Below are 17,485 nucleotides of genomic sequence, written 5' to 3'. Positions count from 1 at the left end.
CCAGAGCTGAGCTGATCTGAAGCCAGGAGCCTGGAGCTTTCTCTGGGTCTCAAGTGTGGGCACAGGGTCCCAAGGCTTTGGGCCGTCCTCCACTGCTTTCCCAGGCCACAGGCAGGGAGCTGGATGGGAAGCGGGGCTGCCAGGGTACGAGTCAGCACCCACATGGGAACCCAGCGGATACAAGGCGAGACAAACTGCTAGGCAACCGCACCAGCCCGAAACTCTCGCCTCTCATGTGCAAACGTGTACACACACCAAAGCCTTCTTCTGCCTCCTCCCACATGTGCTTGGCTGTGTTCAGGCCGTCCTGACCGCTGGCTGACCTGAGCCCCGTCCACCCTGGCCATCCTCAGCCTCCAGCCCCTCCCCCAGACCTGCTTGCCCTGTGTGCCCTTCTGTCCAGGACTGTGACACAGATCTTTGTGGAGGACCCAGTCAGGGCCGTGGTGGGCACAGGTGGCCCAGGTTGGGGCACCGTGATGGATTTTTGCTCACCAGCCCCCCACAAAGGGTGGGTGTTGTGCACCAGGTTAAGCCACCAGCTGTAATGCTGTCATCCCACGGGGCACGGGTCTGAGTCCTGGCTGCTCCACTTCCCACCCAGCTCCCTGCCTGTGGCCTGGGAAAGCAGTGGAGGACGGCCCAAAGCCTTGGGACCCTGAACCCACGTGGGAGACCTGGAGGAGTCTCCTGGCTCCTGGCTTCGGATCGGCTCAGCTCTGGCAGTTTCGGCCACTTGGGGAGTGAATCATCGGATAGAAGATCTTCCTCTCTGTCTGCGATTCAGGTAAATAAATTGATCTTAAAATGCAATCAGTCATGACCCGCCTGTGTGGCCCGTCTCCCTCTCCGCACACCAGGCAAGACGTTTCCTGGCAGCGGCTGCCAGCTTTGGGTGCCATCCTGGAGGCATGGCTGGTCCCAGGGCGAGTGCCTGCCTGGCAGGGTTGGGGAAGGGTGCTTGGTGGGGCGGGGCGACCATGGGTGCCTGTCTTTCTTTTGGTGAGTGGGACACATGCACCTGACTCACCACGGGCAGGAGGGACAGGACCACGGTGGCGGCTGTGACCTCTGTGACGATGACAATGGCCATGGACAGGAAGCCCTGGAAAACATGGGGCGGGCAGTGTGGGCAGAGGCCGTGGCCCGGATGAAGGGGCCGTCCTGCCTCCCCACAGCCCCACTGCGTGTCTCAGAGCTCTCCGGCCGTGCTGGGGCGGGGCTGGGGGTGTCTGGCCACGGTCGTGCCTGAGCGTCTATACCCGGTCTGAATGCCTGGGTCTGAGTCCTGGCTCCGGTTCCCGGCAGGTGCACACACCTGGAGGTGTCGGCTGGAGGACGGGGGCACCTGCCATGCACATGGAGACCGGATGGAGCGCCTGGCTCCTGGCCCAGCTCTGGCTGTTGCAGGCATTTGGGGAGTGAACCAGCAGGTAGGAGAGCTCTCTTTCAAATATATTAAAATTTTTAAAAAAGCTTTATTTATTTTTATCGGAAAGTCAGACATACAGAGAGGAGGTGAAACAGAGAGGAAGATCTTCCATCCACTGATTCACTCCCCAAGTGGCCACGACAATCCGAAGCCAGGAGCCAGGAGCCTCTTCCGTGTCTCCCAAGCAGGTGCAGGGTCCCAAGGCTTTGGGCCGTCCTCCACTGCTTTCCCAGGCCACAGGCAGGGAGCTGGAGGGGAAGTGGAGCTGTCAGGATTAGAACCAGCACCCATAAGGGATCCTGCTGCGCTCAAGGTGAGGATTTTAACCACTAGGCTACCGTGCCAGGCTCTCAAATACATTTGTTTTCTTCCAAGCTGCCCACTCCAGGACCCTGCATTCCCCCAAACCCCACCTGTGCCACTTGGCCTCTGTTCCCCTCACGGCCACCAGAGGGCATCAGGGAGATGCGAGTCCAGGCCGGCAGGTCCAGGGCACCAACACCAACCTTGGCCTTCCTGGGAAGCTGGCGGCATGGCCAGCCCCCGGCCTGAGGCAGGGACAAAGGCGGCCTGCACCTTGAACCACGGGGGAAGCGAACGTGGGACCTGCAGACCCAGGATCGAGCCGTACTCAAGCAATGACGTCACTGGGACAAGGGCGGTGGTGGGAGCGCAGGCGCAGTGCTGTGACGGCACAGGCTGAGCCTCCGCCTGTAACGTTAGCATCCACGTGGACGCCAGTTCAAGTCCTGGTGCTCCACTTCCCACCCAGTCCCTGCCTCTGTGCTTAGGGACACAGGGGAGGTGTGAGCCAATGCCTTGGGCCCCTGAGCAGCGTGGGAGACCCTCTGTGAGGTTTCCTGCTCCTGGCTTGGGTCTGGCTCCAGCACCAGCTGTTGCAGCCACTTGGGGAATGAACCAGCAGGTGGAAGATCTTTCTCTCCACCTCGCTCTGTCCTTATATATTCAATTAAAAAGCAAAGGGCAGTTGCCCCCTGCTGCCAGCCAGACAGACCCACAAGGGCCTGAGTGCTCACAGGGCCCGAGTGGGCAAGGATTTGTGCGTGATGGGACATGGTGGAGGATGGGATGTGTTCCCGAGGGGTTCTGCGTGCAGATCCAGCTCACAAGTAAGAGAGTGCCCCTGCTGTCCTTGGCGGCCCCATAGCAGCTGGCCACGCCGAGCAGGGCGACAGTGCTGCCCAGCACCAGGCACAGGTGGCCGACGTGCCGCAGGTGGGCCGAGGCCAGCCCGAGGACCCGGATCAGGGCGGCCTCGCTGTGCTGGCTGCGGATGCCCAGGCCGAGGAGGAGGATGCCAGACACCTGGGACAAGGAGAGGAGGAAGGCGGTTGGTCAGCAGGACACACGGGGAGGAGGGGAGGAGGCGAGGGGAGCCCTGGCTGGAGATGACCCAGCTCAGAGGTTGCCATGGCAACGGGTTGGCGAGAGGGAACCCTTGCAATTCATGCTCTCTTTATTTGAAAAAGACACAGATGGGGTTCCGGGGCAATGGCCCAGTGGCTAAAGTCCTCACCTTGCGTACACTGGTGAGCCCATACAGGTGGGCTTATGTCCCGGCTGCCCCACTTCCCACCCGACTCCCTGCCTGTGGCCTGGGAAAGCAGCGGCTGTCGGCCCAAGTGCACCGCGTGGGAGACCTGGGTGATGGAGTTCCTGGCTTTTGCAGCCAGCAGGTGGAAGACCCCCTCCTTGTGTGGGAGGAACGGTCCTGGCCCCCGTGAGGAGGAGGCCTAGGTGGATTGTGTCTGCTCCCCAAGCTGGTGGCTTTCTGTGGAACTCTCAGACAAGGAAAGCAAGAATTTCAATGTGCCCATTTCCAGGAACATTTAACAGGGAAAGAAACTTTTTTTTTTTAAATCTAAAAGAGACACTTTCCCTACTTAGCATGATTTCCTCCAAGATTTGAGTTCAAGGCTGACTTGGCCATCTGAGATCCTGCGTCAGCCCGGTTTCAAGCCGCCGCTCCCCGCCTCCCTACCATGCTCCATTTCACCTGCTCCCGTCACGCCCGGCCTCCCCGCTCTGCCCTACATTGCTGCATCTCCTGGGGGGTACAACATTTGGATCAACTTATTTCTGTCTTGGACTGGGGTGGGGCGTGGGGATGCTGAAGATATTAGCACACTTACCAGCACGAGGCCGTTGAGGCTTGACGAGAGCTTCTTCAGGGAAGAATACGGCCTGTGCAACTCGGCCATGGCGGCCAGCCCGGCCTGCCTGGGGCCTTCGGCATCAGCATCTTCCCCGGCCGTCGGGCTGTGGCTTCCCAGGATGGCTTGGGTCCCCACGCAGGGGAACCAAGGCTGACTTGGTCTGTCCCCCCTCTTTCTGGCCTCCCCGAGCTGGGCAGCAGCAGGTGGGCTGCAGGCAGAGCCTTTGTCACATCACAGAGAGGGCTCTGGCCCTCACCCATGGGGGAGATACTTCCGGCATCGCTGTGGGCACAGGGCACACCCTGCCAGGCACTGGGGTGTGGTGTCCGCAATGTTTGTACCCCCTAAGCATAGTGCAGTAGGTCTGATCAGAAAACTGGGGTACGGGGCTGGCGGTGTGGCACTCCAGGACTTGGGACACGGGCAGTCTCTGTCAGACTGCCAGTTCAGACTGCCGGCTGCTCCACGTGCAGCCTGTCTGCCTGCTACTGTGCCCAAAACAGCCGCCAAGTGTGACCCAACGACTGGAGCTCGTGCCACAAGCGCGGGACACCCAGACGGAGCTCCGGGGCACCTGCCTGTGCGCCTGAGTCAGTTCAGGGGCTGTGGGCATTGGCAGACTGGCCAAGAGCATGGAAGATCTGGCACTCTGTCACTTTGCCCTTGAAGTAAATATTTTAAATTATTTTAAACAGTTATTTACTCGAGGTCCTGGCACAGTAGCCTAGTGACTAAAATCCTCGCCTTGCACACGCTGGGAGCCCATAGGGCTGCAGGTTCCTGTCTCAGCTGCTCCACTTCCCATCCAGCTCCCTGCCTGTGGCCTGGGAAAGCAGTGGAGGACGGCCCAAAGCCTTGGGACCCTGCACCCGTGTGGGAGACCCGGGAGAGGCTCCTGGCTCCTGGCTTCGGATCGGCTCTGCTCTGGCTGTTGCTGCCACTTGAGGAGTCGACCAGTGGATGAAAGAAACAGAAAGATACTGCTGGGATACAGACCAGTGCCCGTATGGAATCTCGACTCATGCAAAGCAAGGATTCAGCCACTAGGCTACTACTCTGGGCCCCAAAGCACTTTTTGAAACCCATAGAACAGGCAACATGACAAGCAGAACCCAGTGTAACAGGACAAATCAAATAGAGACTGGGCAAGCTGCCGCTGTGCCATCACAGCTGATGGCTGGACATTTAAGCCAAAGGGGATGCTGGCTGCACAGATCAGACGGCCATCCATTGCATGCAGAAATATGACCGCACTGTTCAGCCAGAAAACAAATGTCAAAGGGGAAAAGCTGCCCGCAAGGACACAGGGGCGTCCAGGGTGCACGGCGCCTGGTGGGCGGGCCACCGGCTTGGAGGAAAGCAGGAAGCCTGTGGCCTGCCCTCCTGGCCTCTCTTTGTGGTGCATGTCCCACATGGCCGGCTGGGCCCAGAGGCTTCCTGCTTCCTGGCCCAGCTCCGGATGCAGCGGGCAAGGCAAGCCCCCCAGCACACACACACACACACCCCGCGCCGGGGGCTTTGTGTCTCCCTGATGTTACTGCCACGTGGGCCTCATCGCAACCCTGTAGGGACAGCAGCTGGGTCCCAGTGCCCACATCCCAGGCCCTCAGACAGGTGTTTGGGCCTGGGCTGGGAGCCTGGGTCTCTCGGGACCCCACTGTCTTCCCACGAGCAGTCTCGCCCCCAGCAGTCGCTCAGCAGGTCATTCATTTCTGCAGCAAAGGATTCACCAACTTTGACATCCACCGGAAGGGCTGGAGTCCCCTGCAGTTCTGAGAAAGGTGGCTTTGGGTACTCGAACGTCGCAGGATTTATTTTTTTAATTAATTAATTTATTTCTATTGCAAAGTCACGTATACAGAGAGACAAAGAGGAAGGTCTTCCATCTGCTGGCTCACTTCCCAAGTGGCCGCAGCAGCTGGAGCTGAGCTGATCTGAAGCCAGGAGCCAGGAGCCAGGAGCCTCTTCCGGGTCTCCCACGCAGGTGCAGGGTCCCAAGGCATTGGGCCGTCCTCGATTGCTTTCCCAGGCCACAGGCAGGGAGCTGGGTGGGAAGTGGAGCTGCCTGGATATGAACCGGTGCCCATGTGGGATCCCGGCGCATTCAAGGTGAGGACTTTAGCCACAAGGCTACCGTTCTGGGCCCCACAGGGGTTTTTAAAAAATAAATATTTCTTTGTATTTGAAGGGCAGACAGAATCTTCCATCCCCTGGTTCACTCCCCCAGTGCCTATGCCCAGCGCTGCCACGAGGGGGCAGTGGGCGCCCACGTTGGGCCTCGCTAAGGGTCCAATGGGTCTCAGAGAACCCAGCTCCGTGCGGATGGAGAGGGTTCCAGAGGAGTGCCCGGCCCAGCTTTGGCCAGAGGCAGCTGAATGGGCAAGGTTGCTGAGGGAGCCTCATCACTGGCATTCCATCTGGGCACAGATGAGTCCCGGCTGCTCCACTTCCCACCCAGCTCCCTGCCTGTGGCCTGGGAAAGCAGTGGAGGACGGCCCAAAGCCTTGGGACCCTGCACCCGCGTGGGAGACCCGGGAGAGGCTCCTGGCTCCCGGCTTCAGCTCAGTTGCAGCTATCGTGGAAGATTCTGCGATGTTTCGCTCTCTCTCCTTCTCTGTCAATCTGCTTTTGTGATGAAAATACCCCTGAGCCCCACCTCGCGTCTCAAACTGACCTTAACCTTGTCAGCCAGCCCGCGTGCCCAAGCCCACCCAGTCCCCACTGGCCCCTCAGCTCTCCTACCTCCTGTGCCCACAGCAGCCAAGGGAGGCCAAAGTCCCTGCCCAGCCAGGCGCTCTGTTTAAACAGCTGCTGGGATCCCGCTCCCCGCCCCGCTCCGCCCAGCCCCACCCAGTGAGTCAGGTCTTGATTTTCAGGTCTGGCAGGGCCCGGGAACCCCTGGCGACAGCCATCTGCTCCGGTTGCCGGTGGCTGCAAGAGCAGAATGCTCCCAGACCCTCAGCCGGACTCCGAGGCCCAGAGAGGCTGAGCCGCTAACCTGGGGTTGCACAGCGGGGTCTGGGTGGGGGAACACACTGCACCCCGTGTCAGTCCACACGGGAAGTCCCACTGCCAGGACTGAACAGTGTGTGGGAAGGCCCTGCCAGGTTCAAGGGTGGGGTGAGGCTAGCGGGGCCTCCAGTGGAATTACACTCCTCCACAACAGGGTGATGTGGGGCTAGGCGTGGCGTGGCAAAGCACCATGGTGGAGTCACCGGCGGGCGCCTCCTCCACCGTGTGTCCCCACACCACACGCACACCAGGGACAGACTGGCTGGACCGCCTGGGGCGGCGTCGCCTGCGTGGCTGGCATATGTCAGGCCGGGTGCCACTCCGTGGGTCAGATGCTAACAGGGTCCCAAGAGGCGGGGGCTGGAACTCGCCTATGGACTCAGCGTCATAGACTTTCTGACCGGGGAGACAGGGATGTTGTTCCTGGGCTCCTGGCTGCTGCCTGGTCCAGCTCCGGCTGTCGCAGGCAGGCACTGAAAAGGGGACCCAGCGGATGGAAGAGCTCGGCCTTTTACATTAAGTTTTTTTTTCCTTAAGATTTATTTATTTTTATTACAAAGTCAGATATACAGAGAGGAGAGACAGAGAGGAAGATCTTCCATCTGATGATTCACTCCCCAAGTGAGCGCAACAGCCGGTGCTGCGCCGATCTGAAGCTGGGAACCTGGAACCTCTTCCAGGTCTCCCACATGGGTGCAGGGTCCCAAGGCTCTGGGCCGTCCTCCACTGCTTTCCCAGGCCACAGGCAGGGAGCTGGATGGGAAGTGGAGCCCTGGGATCCCATATGGGCGCCGGTTCTAATCTCGGCAGCTCCACTTCCCACCCAGCTCCCTGCCTGTGGCCTGGGAAAGCAGTGGAGGACGGCCCAAAGCCTTGGGACCCTGCACCCGCGTGGGAGAACTGGAAGAGGCTCCTGGCTCCTGGTCAGCTCAGCTCTGGCCATTGTGGCCTCTTGGGGAGTGAACCAGTAGATGGAAGATCTTCCTTTCTGTCTCTCTGTGTAAATGTACCTTTCCAATAAAAAAGTCTCAAAAAGTATTTGAGATAATACTAATTTTGATGCAAAAAAATACCGGGTAAAGACGCATTTTCCGTGAATATCCTTTTACTTGTCTTCCACCTGTGCTGCTTGGTGTTGGTAGGTGGTGCGGGCGCCCCCCCGTGGAGTCGGGGACCCCACTCTTGCACGGTGCTCCCCCAAACTCACCCAAAACCTCAGGGCTGCTCGCAGGGTTGGGAGACGCTGGTCAGTGGGGGACACTCTGCAGGTCCCAGGCGGCCACGCCCACAACCACTCAGGCCACGCCCCGGAGCACACCGGCCCCGCCCCGCCCTGCGGCGGGGCCCACGCGTGGCCACGCCCTGCCCCTTGGTCACGCCCACTCTGCAGTCCAGACCACGCCCCGTCTTCGCCGGCCACGCCCCGCCCTTGCAGCTTCGCTGTTTTCCAGTCTTGCCTCCGTCCGGCCCCGCCCCACCCGGCCCTGGCCCCGCCCTCCCGCCAGGCCCCGCCCCACCCGGCCCTGGCCCCGCCCCAGCGTTGGCCCCGCCCTCCCGCCAGGCCCCGCCCTCCCGCCCTGACCGGCCTCCCGGCGTCCGAGCGCGGCGGTGACTGAGGGACCCGGGCGTCATGGCGGCCTCCGAGCGCCGCGCCTTCGCACACAAGATCAACAGGTAGGCGGGGGACCCCACCTGCAGCCCGCGCCCCCCACGTGGCCCGGCCCCGCCCCGCCGAGGGTCCGCCCCTCGCCCGCCTCGCGTCGGGGGTCCCCCGCACCCCAAGTCCCTTCCCTGAGGAAGCCGGGGTGCGGCGAGGTGTCCGGGGATGGTGGGGAACCCGGTGCCGTCTGCACCCTCTAGGTCCAGCTCCTGGACCCCTGGCATCCCGGCCCGGGGTGGGGTGTCCGGGGATGTTGGGGTACCGGGGACCATCTGCACCCCCACTCCAGCTCCTGGACCCCCGGCCCGGGGTGGGTCGAATGGGGTGGGGTGTCTGGGGATGGCGGGGTACCCAGTGCCATCTGCACCCCCACTCCACCTCCTGGACCCCCGGCCCGGGGTGGGTCGAATGGGGTGGGGTGTCCGGGGATGGCGGGGAACCCGGTGCCATCTGCACCCCCACTCCAGTTCCTGGACCCCTGGCCTGGGGTGGGTCGAATGGGGTGGGGTGTCCGGGGATGTGGGGAACCCGGTGCCATCTGCACCCCCACTCCAGCTCCTGGACCCCTGGCATCCCGGCCCGGGGTGGGGTGTCCGGGGATGATGGGGAACCCGGTGCCGTCTGCACCCCCACTCCAGCTCCTGGACCGCGGCATCCCGGCCCCGGGTGGGGTGTCTGGGGATGGTGGGGTACCCAGTGCCGTCTGCACCCCCACTCCAGCTCCTGGACCCCTGGTGCCCCCACGCCCCGAGGGCCTGAGGGTGGGTGGGTTCCAGGCTTGGGGAGGGAGTTGGGGGATGCACCCGGCTGCCTTGAAAACTCCTTCGGGAAACTTCCACGCCTCGCCCGTTGCAAGGCTGCAGTGCCCAGCTGCTGTCTGGTGGTGGGGGGTTGAGACAGGGGACAGCTGTGGCCAGCACCCACCCCCCACCTCCTGCCTCAGACTCTCCCAGCACGGGCCGCACGATGACTGAATGGATGGTGTGGGGGCTGGGTCCCGGGACCAGCTGGTGGGCAGACTGGGGGCGGGGGGGAGGCAGGACGAGTCCTCAAGGCTGGAGGAGAGATTGTGCCTGGCCTGGTGAAGAAGTCTGGGCCGGGCTCCTGGGAGTATTGTGGGGTTCCTTGTCTGCGTAGCGGGGTGGGGTCGCTTCCTGACAGTGCCAAGGTGATGAGCATGTGGCCTCTGTGTATGTGTGTGTTGGGGGGCAGGGGGTGCAGGCCCTGCTCGGGCCTTGGGCACCATGGGGGAGATGCGCAGGTGGGCTCCGCGTGGTGATGGGCTCCGTGGAGGGCCAGCCAGTGGGGATGAGCAGAGGCGCAGGAGCAGGAAGTGAGAGAGGGATGTTTGGGGATAGAGAATTGGTGCATGGGGGCAGAGCAGGAGGCAGGAAGTGGGGGGAGAGAGAGAGAGGACCTTGGTATGGCCTGGGAATGTGGGGTGGGAAGACTGGGATCCCAAGGCAAGTGGGAAGCCAGCAGGGCTCCGGGGCGGAGCGGGGGTCATGGCCTGAGGGGTGGGCAGGAAGGCCAGGCGGTTGTTATGGTTGTCATTCTTTCCGTGGTCTGTTTCTGTTAGTTTCTAAGCCTGGGGATGCGCCTGTTGGTGGTTGTGTTTATTTATTTCAAAGGCGCAGCGAGAGAAGAGAGGACGGTCTGGTTCTCCTTCCAAATGCTCACCATCTGTGGGACTGGGCAGTTGCCCAAGCCGGGGGGCAGGAGCTCCACGCGGGTCTGCCCCCGTGGGCGCAGGGGTGCGGGGCCCGGAGCCATCGCCTGCTGCGTTCCCAGGGTATGCGTGTGAGGGGAGAGTTGCAGTTGCACGCGGCTCGCTCCTGCGGGTGTCCAGCCAAGCCCGCTCTCTTCCTGGTGTTCCCATGTCACTACGTCGCACAGTTCTGATGACACTCGGGGAGGAAGGTTCTTGGGTTGCCCGTGGAGGATACAACCTGCACAGCTCAGGATAAGAACAGAGAAGGGCTGGCATAGGGCACAGTGCAGAAACCTGCCACCTGCAATCCGTAGGGGTGCTGGTTCGAATCCCGGCTGCTCCACTTCCCACCCAGCTCCCTGCCTGTGGCCTGGGAAAGCAGTGGAGGACAGCCCAAGGCCTTGGGACCCTGCACCCGTATGGGAGACCCAGAAGAGGCTTCTGGGTTATAACTGGCCCAGTTCTGGCTGTTGAAGTCATTTGGGGAAGGAAGCAGCGGATATATCTTTTTCTCTGTAACTTTGACTTTCAAATAAATATTTTTTAAAAAGAATTTAATTAATCTGAATGCTATATTTTCTCCAGTTCCCTAATGAACAAATTAAAAATATGTATTTGTTTATTTTTACCGGAAAGTCAGATTTACAGAAAACGAGAGAGACAGGATACAGAGAGAAAGATCTTCCACCCACTAACCCACTCCCCACGTGGCCTCAATGGTTGCAGCTAAGCTGATCTGAAGCCAGGAGCCAGGAGCCTCTTCTGGGTTTCCCATGCGGAAATGCCTGCAGTGCCCAGGGCTGGGCCAGACCAGGGTTGGAGCTGAGAGCTCCATCCAGGTCTTCCATCCGTGTGACAGTGGCCCGATGCTCCCCGGGTCCATAAGCAGGGCAGCTGGGCCCAAAGTGGAGCCGCCGGGACTTGAGCCTCTGCCGTCCAGTATAGACTATGGCTGTATGGCTGGTGACTCCTGACCCCGTGGGCCACAGGAGCCCCTCATCAGCCCTTTGTTAAGCTTGTACTCTCTGAGATCGCTACGACATCAAACGGCACTGGTGGGCAGCGTGTGTTGTGTGCTTGTAGTTCTGGTGCCCACGGGGGGACTGTGGGATCGAATGTCACCATAGCTGGTTGACTTGTTTTGTTTTTAATGACTTTTGTCCATTTGAAAGACAGCGTTCCAGAGAGACAAAAGTCTTCCACTCACTGGTTCACTCCCCAAGTAGCCGCAATGGCCAGAGCTGAGCCCATCTGAAGCCAGGAGCCAGGAGCCTCCTCCAGATCTCCCAAGTGGGTGCAGGGTCCCAAGGCTCTGGGCTGTCCTCCACTGCTTTCCCAGGCCACAGCAGGGAGCTGGATGGGAAGCGGGGTTGCCGGGATTAGAACTATGGGATGCCAACGCATTCAAGTCGAGGACTTTAGCCACTAGGCTACCATACCAGGCCCTAAACATTTTTTTTTTCTTGCCTTTCCGCCTTCCGTGGGAACACTCAGCCTTCTGTTCTTCTTCTGTTTTTCTTGTCTTGCTTCCCTCTGAGGACAGAGCTCGCCTTATCAGGCCGGCCTGGGATGGAGTCCTCCATCTAAGATCCTGGCGATGCCACCCACCGCCGGGCTTTCCCCGCGAAGCTCCGCCCCCCAGCATCATGTGGGGCTGTCACCTTATCTCCTGGGGAGGATTTATGGCCACAGTAGCCCAGCCCACGAAATCCCCTCCTGGGAAAAGCCATCCAGCGTGGCCCACCATCCTGCTCTCTCCTCACCGTCCTTGTTTCGTGTATGTGTGTTGTTAAACGTATTTAGTATTCATTTGTTGGAAGGCAAAGTGACAGAGAGAGAGGGAGAGACAGAGAAATCTTCCACGCTGTAGTTCACTCTCCAGATGGCCCAGGCCGAGCCAGGGGCGGGAGCCGAGAGCCCAGTGTGGGAGGGCAGGGGCTCAGGCGTGTGGGGTCACCCCCTGCCGCCTGCCCAGGGCGCACGTGCGCAGGGAGCTGAAGGCAGAAGTGGAGCCGCCAGGACTCAGCCCGGCCACTCTGACCCGCGCTACCCGTGCACAGGGCAGCTTCGCCTGCTGCCCGACCCTGCCGCCTCCCCTTCCCCCCGCTTCTCCGTTTTTACAAAGCCCGGCGTGGGGGCTCCATACAGCCAAAGATACATAACCTTGCCTCTTTTTTAACATTTATTTTACTTTTTTATTGGAAAGTCTAATATACAGAGAGGAGGAGAGACAGAGAGGAAGATCTTCCATCTGATGATTCACTCCCCAAGTGGCTGCAATGGGCAGAGTTGAGCCCATCCGAAGCCAGGAGCCAGGAGCCTCTTCCGGGTCTCCCACGTGGGTGCAGGGTCCCAAGGCTTTGGGCCGTCCTCCACTGCTTTCCCAGGCCACAGGCAGGGAGCTGGGTGGGAAGCGGGGCTGCCGGGATTAGAATCGGCGCCCCTATGGGATCCCGGTGCGTGCATGGTGAGGACTTTAGCCTCTAGGCTACCGTGCTGGGCCCACAGCCTTGCCTCTTTCAAGGCTGCCATGGGAGCTGAACTTGATGGCCAGAAGGCGTTTGGGGATGCAGGGGGAGCACAGAAGGGGTCTTCACACGGCCTCCACTGTCCTGGGCTCCGCCCACTGTGCCGGCCTCTTGCGCACGGTGGTCCTGATCTTGATTCAGACTTGCCAGCAACCTGCAAGTAGGGAATGTTAACCGAGTACCCGAGGCTGGACCCTGCCTCCTGGGGCACAGCTCCAGATGTGGGGCCCTGCGGCAGGGGGGCAGCACTGGGGCACAGAGGCCACGGTCCAACAAGCCTCCCTCCCCCAGGGCTGGGCATTGGAGCTGGCCTCAGGTGTCCCTCGGGTATGGCCAGCAGAAGGGGCAGGAGGCAGTGGCGGGGACCTCCCGCAGCCCGCCCCAGGGAAGAGGGCATAGGCTGCCCAAGGCCTGTGACTCCCCGACTCGTGCCGGGGTCCGCTGGAGGCTGCAGCCCCATCTTGCCTAGTGGGAGTCCTGAACCCCTCACACACCCCGCACCTCCATCTTCTCCCTGTCCTCCCAGGACGGTGGCCGCGGAAGTTCGGAAGCAGGTGTCCCGGGAACACAGCGGCTCCCCGCATGCCAGCAGACGCAGCAGCACCGCCCTGGGGGTGAGGATTGGGGTGTCACACCCCCTTTTCCCTGTACCCCACCCTTCAGGCTCTGTCACCTTGTCCCTCTGGGTAACAGAGCCAGGCGTGGTGGAGAGTTGGGGTGGGGAAGGGGTGCGGGTAGGGAGGCAGCCCCGGTGTGTGGGGGGTGACTGAGGCAGGCAAGCAGGTGGGGGAAGACTCCAGCCTGGACCACCCAGCTGGAGCTGGGAGCGACTTCCTGGAGGCCAGGGGTGGGGTTGGCCATTCCTCCCAACTTGCTGTTTCCTGTCCCTGCCCAGTGGCCCCAAGCTGGGAGTTCCTTCCTGGAGACCACAGAGGGCCGAGCCGGAGGGGGGGGGTGGGATGGGAGAGTGGTCAGGCTGTGATTCCTGCTGGCCCTTGTCCCCACCTCCTGGCTCCAGCACCCTCCATGGCTCCCACCCCTACCCTCACTGCGTCGGGAGCCAGGGCGAGGACCCCACTCCCACCCAGTCACCCACAGCTCCCTGCCTGTGCCCCAGGTACCCTTGACGGAGGTCGTCGAGCCCTTGGACTTCGAAGAGATGGTGAACCGGCCGCTGGCCTCCGAGTCCGGGCCCCTCCGAGACCTGCTGGACTTCCCTGCGGACGACCTGGAGCTGTTGTTACAGCCCCGGGAGAGCCGGACCACCGAGCCTGGCATCCCGGAAGACGGGTGTGTCTGGCTCTGGCCACGCCTCCCGCCCCGAATCCGACAGTTCAAGCCCTGGGTCGGGCTGTGTGACCAGTCCACCCTCTCTGAGCCTCCCGTAGCGCCCTGGCCCCACTGACCCTGCCGTTTCATTGCCCTGCAGGAAACTGGACCGGCAGGTTCAGGCTGCCGTGGACATGTACACACAGGACTGGGTCATCGTGCGCAGAAGGTTGGTCGGTCGGCTGCGGGCTGCACCTGCTGGTCCTCCTGCCTCTGCCCACCAGCCGGGCCTGGGTGCAGGGGAGAGGGTGGGGGTGGCCAGCGCCTGCCCAGCTGCCCCATCCTTCCTCCAGCTACCAGCAGCTGAGCGCAGCCTACAGCCCCATCACCACCGAGTCGCAGCGGGAGCGGCAGAAGGGCCTCAGCCGGCAGGTCTTCGAGCAAGACGTTTGCGGAGACGAGAAAGGCGGCGCCGAGGACTCGGTGAGTGACCCTCTCGCCTGGGGACTGGGGGCGTCACAGCTCTGTGTGTGTGTGTTGGGGGAGCAACCCTGGCTTTCACTCCCCTGTGAGGGAGAACTGATCTGAACCCCAAAAGAACTGGCCGGAGCTGAACGGGCAGCAGGGCCGCCGGGATTGGAACCAGCGCCCCTATGGATCCTGCCATGTTCAAGGCAAGGACTTTAGCCGCTAGGCTATCGCACTGAGTCCACCTGTTTTATTTCTTTGAAAGACAAAGCGATGCCATCCACGGACTCATTCCCCAAGTGCCCACAGCAGCCAGGGCTGTGCCGTGCAGATCAGGAGGTGGGACTCAGTCTGGGTCTCCCAGGCGGGTATCAGGGATCCTGAGACCTGAGATGGGGAGACTTGGGGTCCCAGAGCTGAATTGCGGTTGGTCAGGAGCAGGACCTTGGTTCATGGAAGAATTCTCACTTCCCCTAACAACAGTGTGCACAGTCCCGGGGAAGGATCTCATTGGTCCAGCTCCAAGGGTGTGTTGAGGCTTGAGCCAATCACGAAGCTGGCAGATAGCCTGACAAGGATCTGTTTGGTCCAGGAAGGATCTGATTGGTCCAGGAGGGATCTGATTGGTCCAGGAGGGATCTAATTGGCCCGGCAAGGATCAGATGACGCTCCAAGTGGCTGAGGGGAGTGAGAGGAACTCCGTCCATCATGTCACCGTTGTTGCACGCGGGCTCCTGGGGATGGAAGTTTGTGGAAAGTGTGCCAGCAAAACGAGCAGGGGTCTGTCATGTACACAGCTGGCACTCAGCTCTGCACACTCTCCACCAGCAGGACGACTCCCGGAGCTGTTCCGGCTCTCTGGAAGACGCCCCTTGCGGCAGCGGGGCCTCCGGCATCTTCGACCTCAGGAACCTGGAGGCCGACTCTCTGCTGCCCTCGCTGCTGGAGCGGGAGGCCCCGGAGGAGGTGGACCGGCGCAATGAGGCCCTGCGGCGGCAGCACCGGCCCCCCGCCCTGCTCACCCTCTACCCGGCGCCCGACGAGGTGGGTGCCTCTGCGGGCACCGGTACCCTGATGGCACACCGGCTATATACCCCGACACTGATTAGGCACCGACTGTAATCACCCGGGGCTTACTGAGCGCCTACCATTGTAGTTCCCATTTAATCACCTTAAGTACCTGCATCCAGTTGGCACCTGGTGTACACTCCATTTTTTCTTTTCTAAATATTTATTCTTATTGAAAGAGCAGATGAGATTTACAGAGAGAAGGAGAGACAGAGAGAAATCTTCCACCTGCTGGTTCACTCCCCAAGTGGCCACAACAGCCGGAGCTGAGCTGATCCGAAGCCGGGAGACAGGAGCCTCTTCCTGGTCTCCCACGCTGGTGCAGGGTCCCAAGGCTTTGGGCCGTCCTTGACTGCTTTTCCAGGCCACAGGCAGGGAGCTGGATGGGAAACGGAGCAGCTGGGATTCGAACCTGTGCCCCTATAGGATCCCAGCGTGTGCAAGGCGGAGAATTAACCAGTTGAGCCATCGCTCCAGCCTGGGCCTATCTTCCTGCACTTTTGTTTAAGCGTGCCGATTGGGCGCCTGCTGAATACAGGTGTACCCTGACTCAGGGCAGGGTCCCACCCCCCGAAACTTGCCCTAAGCTGAAAACATCCCTCCAGTGCCCCTCTTAAACACCCTTTTTCCCCACCCGAGCTCCCCAACAGCCCCCTTTCTCCCACAAGGCTTGGTTTTTCTGAACAGTTCGCTTCAGCTCCTGCCCCGTACTCTTTCTGTATGGCGGGCGGCCTGTTTTGGGTGCCCTCGCGCCTGGCATTTGGAGAGACCCCGTCCTAACTCTCAGAGTTCATGGTCACGTGTAAGAGGACTTCAAAGGCCTCTGTCCTACTTACCCTGCCCCAGACGGGCAGAGAAGCCCCCTGCGCCACCTTGGGGTGCTGGCTGTGGTGCTCAGTGCCCCGGCCGTGCAGGGTGTGTGCTGACCGCCTGTGCCTACCCCCGGCCCTTGGCAGGATGAGGCCGTGGAGCGCTGCAGCCGCCCAGAGACACCCCGGGAACACTTTGGACAGAGGCTGCTGGTCAAATGTCTGTCACTCAAGTGAGTATGAACCCACGTCCCCCTCCACGCCTTCACTGTGTGCCTGAGCTGCTGGGGAAACTGAGGCACAGGGAGTAGAAGCTCCGCCTGCCCTGCCCGGCCACTAGCGTCCCCTGGGAGGTGTCGAGGAAGCCGTGCGGCTCCAGCCAAGCCGCCTGAGGTCCCTTCCCCAGGCGGAGGGGGGCGGAGGAGCAGCCAGAAGCGCGTGGGAATCGAGCCAGAGCCTGGACAGGATGTGGACTTGGCCCCTGGCCCGGCCTGGCCCCTGTTCGTCCCCCAACTCTCCTCACCAGGGAGGACGGAGGGGTGGGGTACGGTACAGGAAAGGGAGGCTGCGGGCCAGCCCTGAGCTCTCCAGGCCTGGAAACAGCTCAGTCAGCCACTCGACAAACACTCCTGGAGCACCTGCTGTGTAACCACGCAGGGACCACGCAGCTGGGATGAGAGGCGTGGCCCGGTGGGAGACAGGGCTCTGTCCCACCCCCGCACCCCACGGGGCTGGGGCCACGCGTGACCCTCCTCGCTCTGACCCACAGATTCGAGATCGAAATCGAGCCCATCTTTGGGATCCTGGCGCTGTATGACGCACGGGAGAAGAAGAAGGTGGGCGGTGTCTTGGTGGCGCCTGTGGGGTCCCCAGAGGAGGCGACGGCCGTGACCCCAGCTGTGTGCCCTCCCCCCCGCTCGGCCCTCCCCGCCAGATCTCAGAAAACTTCTACTTCGACCTGAACTCGGACTCCATGAAGGGGCTGCTGCGGGCGCACGGCACGCACCCGGCCATCTCCACGCTGGCCCGCTCTGCCATCTTCTCCGTGAGCCACCCGTCACCGGACATCTTCCTGGTCATCAAGGTGCCCGCTGGGACCAGGCAAGGGTGGGGGCAGGGCTGAGCTTGGGGACCTTGAGACAGGAGTGAGTGAGGAGGAATCCTGGTGGGCTTCCGTGAGGAGGTGATGCCTGAGCTGAGACCCCCTCTCCCCCACCGCGTGGTGGGTGGGGAAGCTGCCTTTATCTAGAAATGAACTCCCCAAACCCTCCTAGAAAACAAAAGGGCCGCTGTGGGTCGGGCCCAGAAGTGAAGGGTCATCAGGGTGGTTATACAGATGGGGAAACAGGCA

The 17,485-nt window shown here is 61.5% G+C and overlaps 2 protein-coding genes across 3 annotated transcripts in view; one reads left to right on the top strand and one right to left on the bottom strand.

Annotated features, from left to right (window-relative positions):
• Positions 1-17,485, bottom strand: part of TSPAN16 (tetraspanin 16) — a 37,909-nt gene that overhangs the window by 3,841 nt on the left and 16,583 nt on the right. Inside the window, exons 2-4 of one of the 2 annotated variants that reach the window (XM_058658042.1) lie at positions 3,586-3,673; positions 2,561-2,758; positions 1,031-1,105 (exon numbers count right to left, since the gene is read on the bottom strand). In XM_058658042.1, coding sequence (XP_058514025.1) covers positions 1,031-1,105; positions 2,561-2,758; positions 3,586-3,654 — 342 coding nt within the window. In that variant the 5' untranslated portion in view covers positions 3,655-3,673. Of the gene's footprint in view, positions 1-1,030; positions 1,106-2,560; positions 2,759-3,585; positions 3,676-17,485 lie in introns of those variants that run through there. The other variant, XM_004595754.3, reaches the window with a different exon arrangement.
• The window catches only part of DOCK6 (dedicator of cytokinesis 6), a 32,389-nt gene continuing 23,069 nt past the window's right edge, over positions 8,166-17,485 (top strand). The window contains 9 exon segments of the mRNA XM_058658047.1: positions 8,166-8,295; positions 13,047-13,134; positions 13,638-13,810; positions 13,950-14,018; positions 14,143-14,272; positions 15,086-15,301; positions 16,282-16,367; positions 16,904-16,970; positions 17,069-17,218. Coding sequence (XP_058514030.1) covers positions 8,252-8,295; positions 13,047-13,134; positions 13,638-13,810; positions 13,950-14,018; positions 14,143-14,272; positions 15,086-15,301; positions 16,282-16,367; positions 16,904-16,970; positions 17,069-17,218 — 1,023 coding nt within the window. The 5' untranslated portion in view covers positions 8,166-8,251.

This window comes from Ochotona princeps, chromosome 33 (genome assembly GCF_030435755.1).
Source record: "Ochotona princeps isolate mOchPri1 chromosome 33, mOchPri1.hap1, whole genome shotgun sequence".
In the NCBI taxonomy this organism is placed as follows: domain Eukaryota; kingdom Metazoa; phylum Chordata; class Mammalia; order Lagomorpha; family Ochotonidae; genus Ochotona; species Ochotona princeps.
Note: the sequence above shows the minus strand (reverse complement) of the source record. Positions and strands in the feature narration are given on the sequence as shown.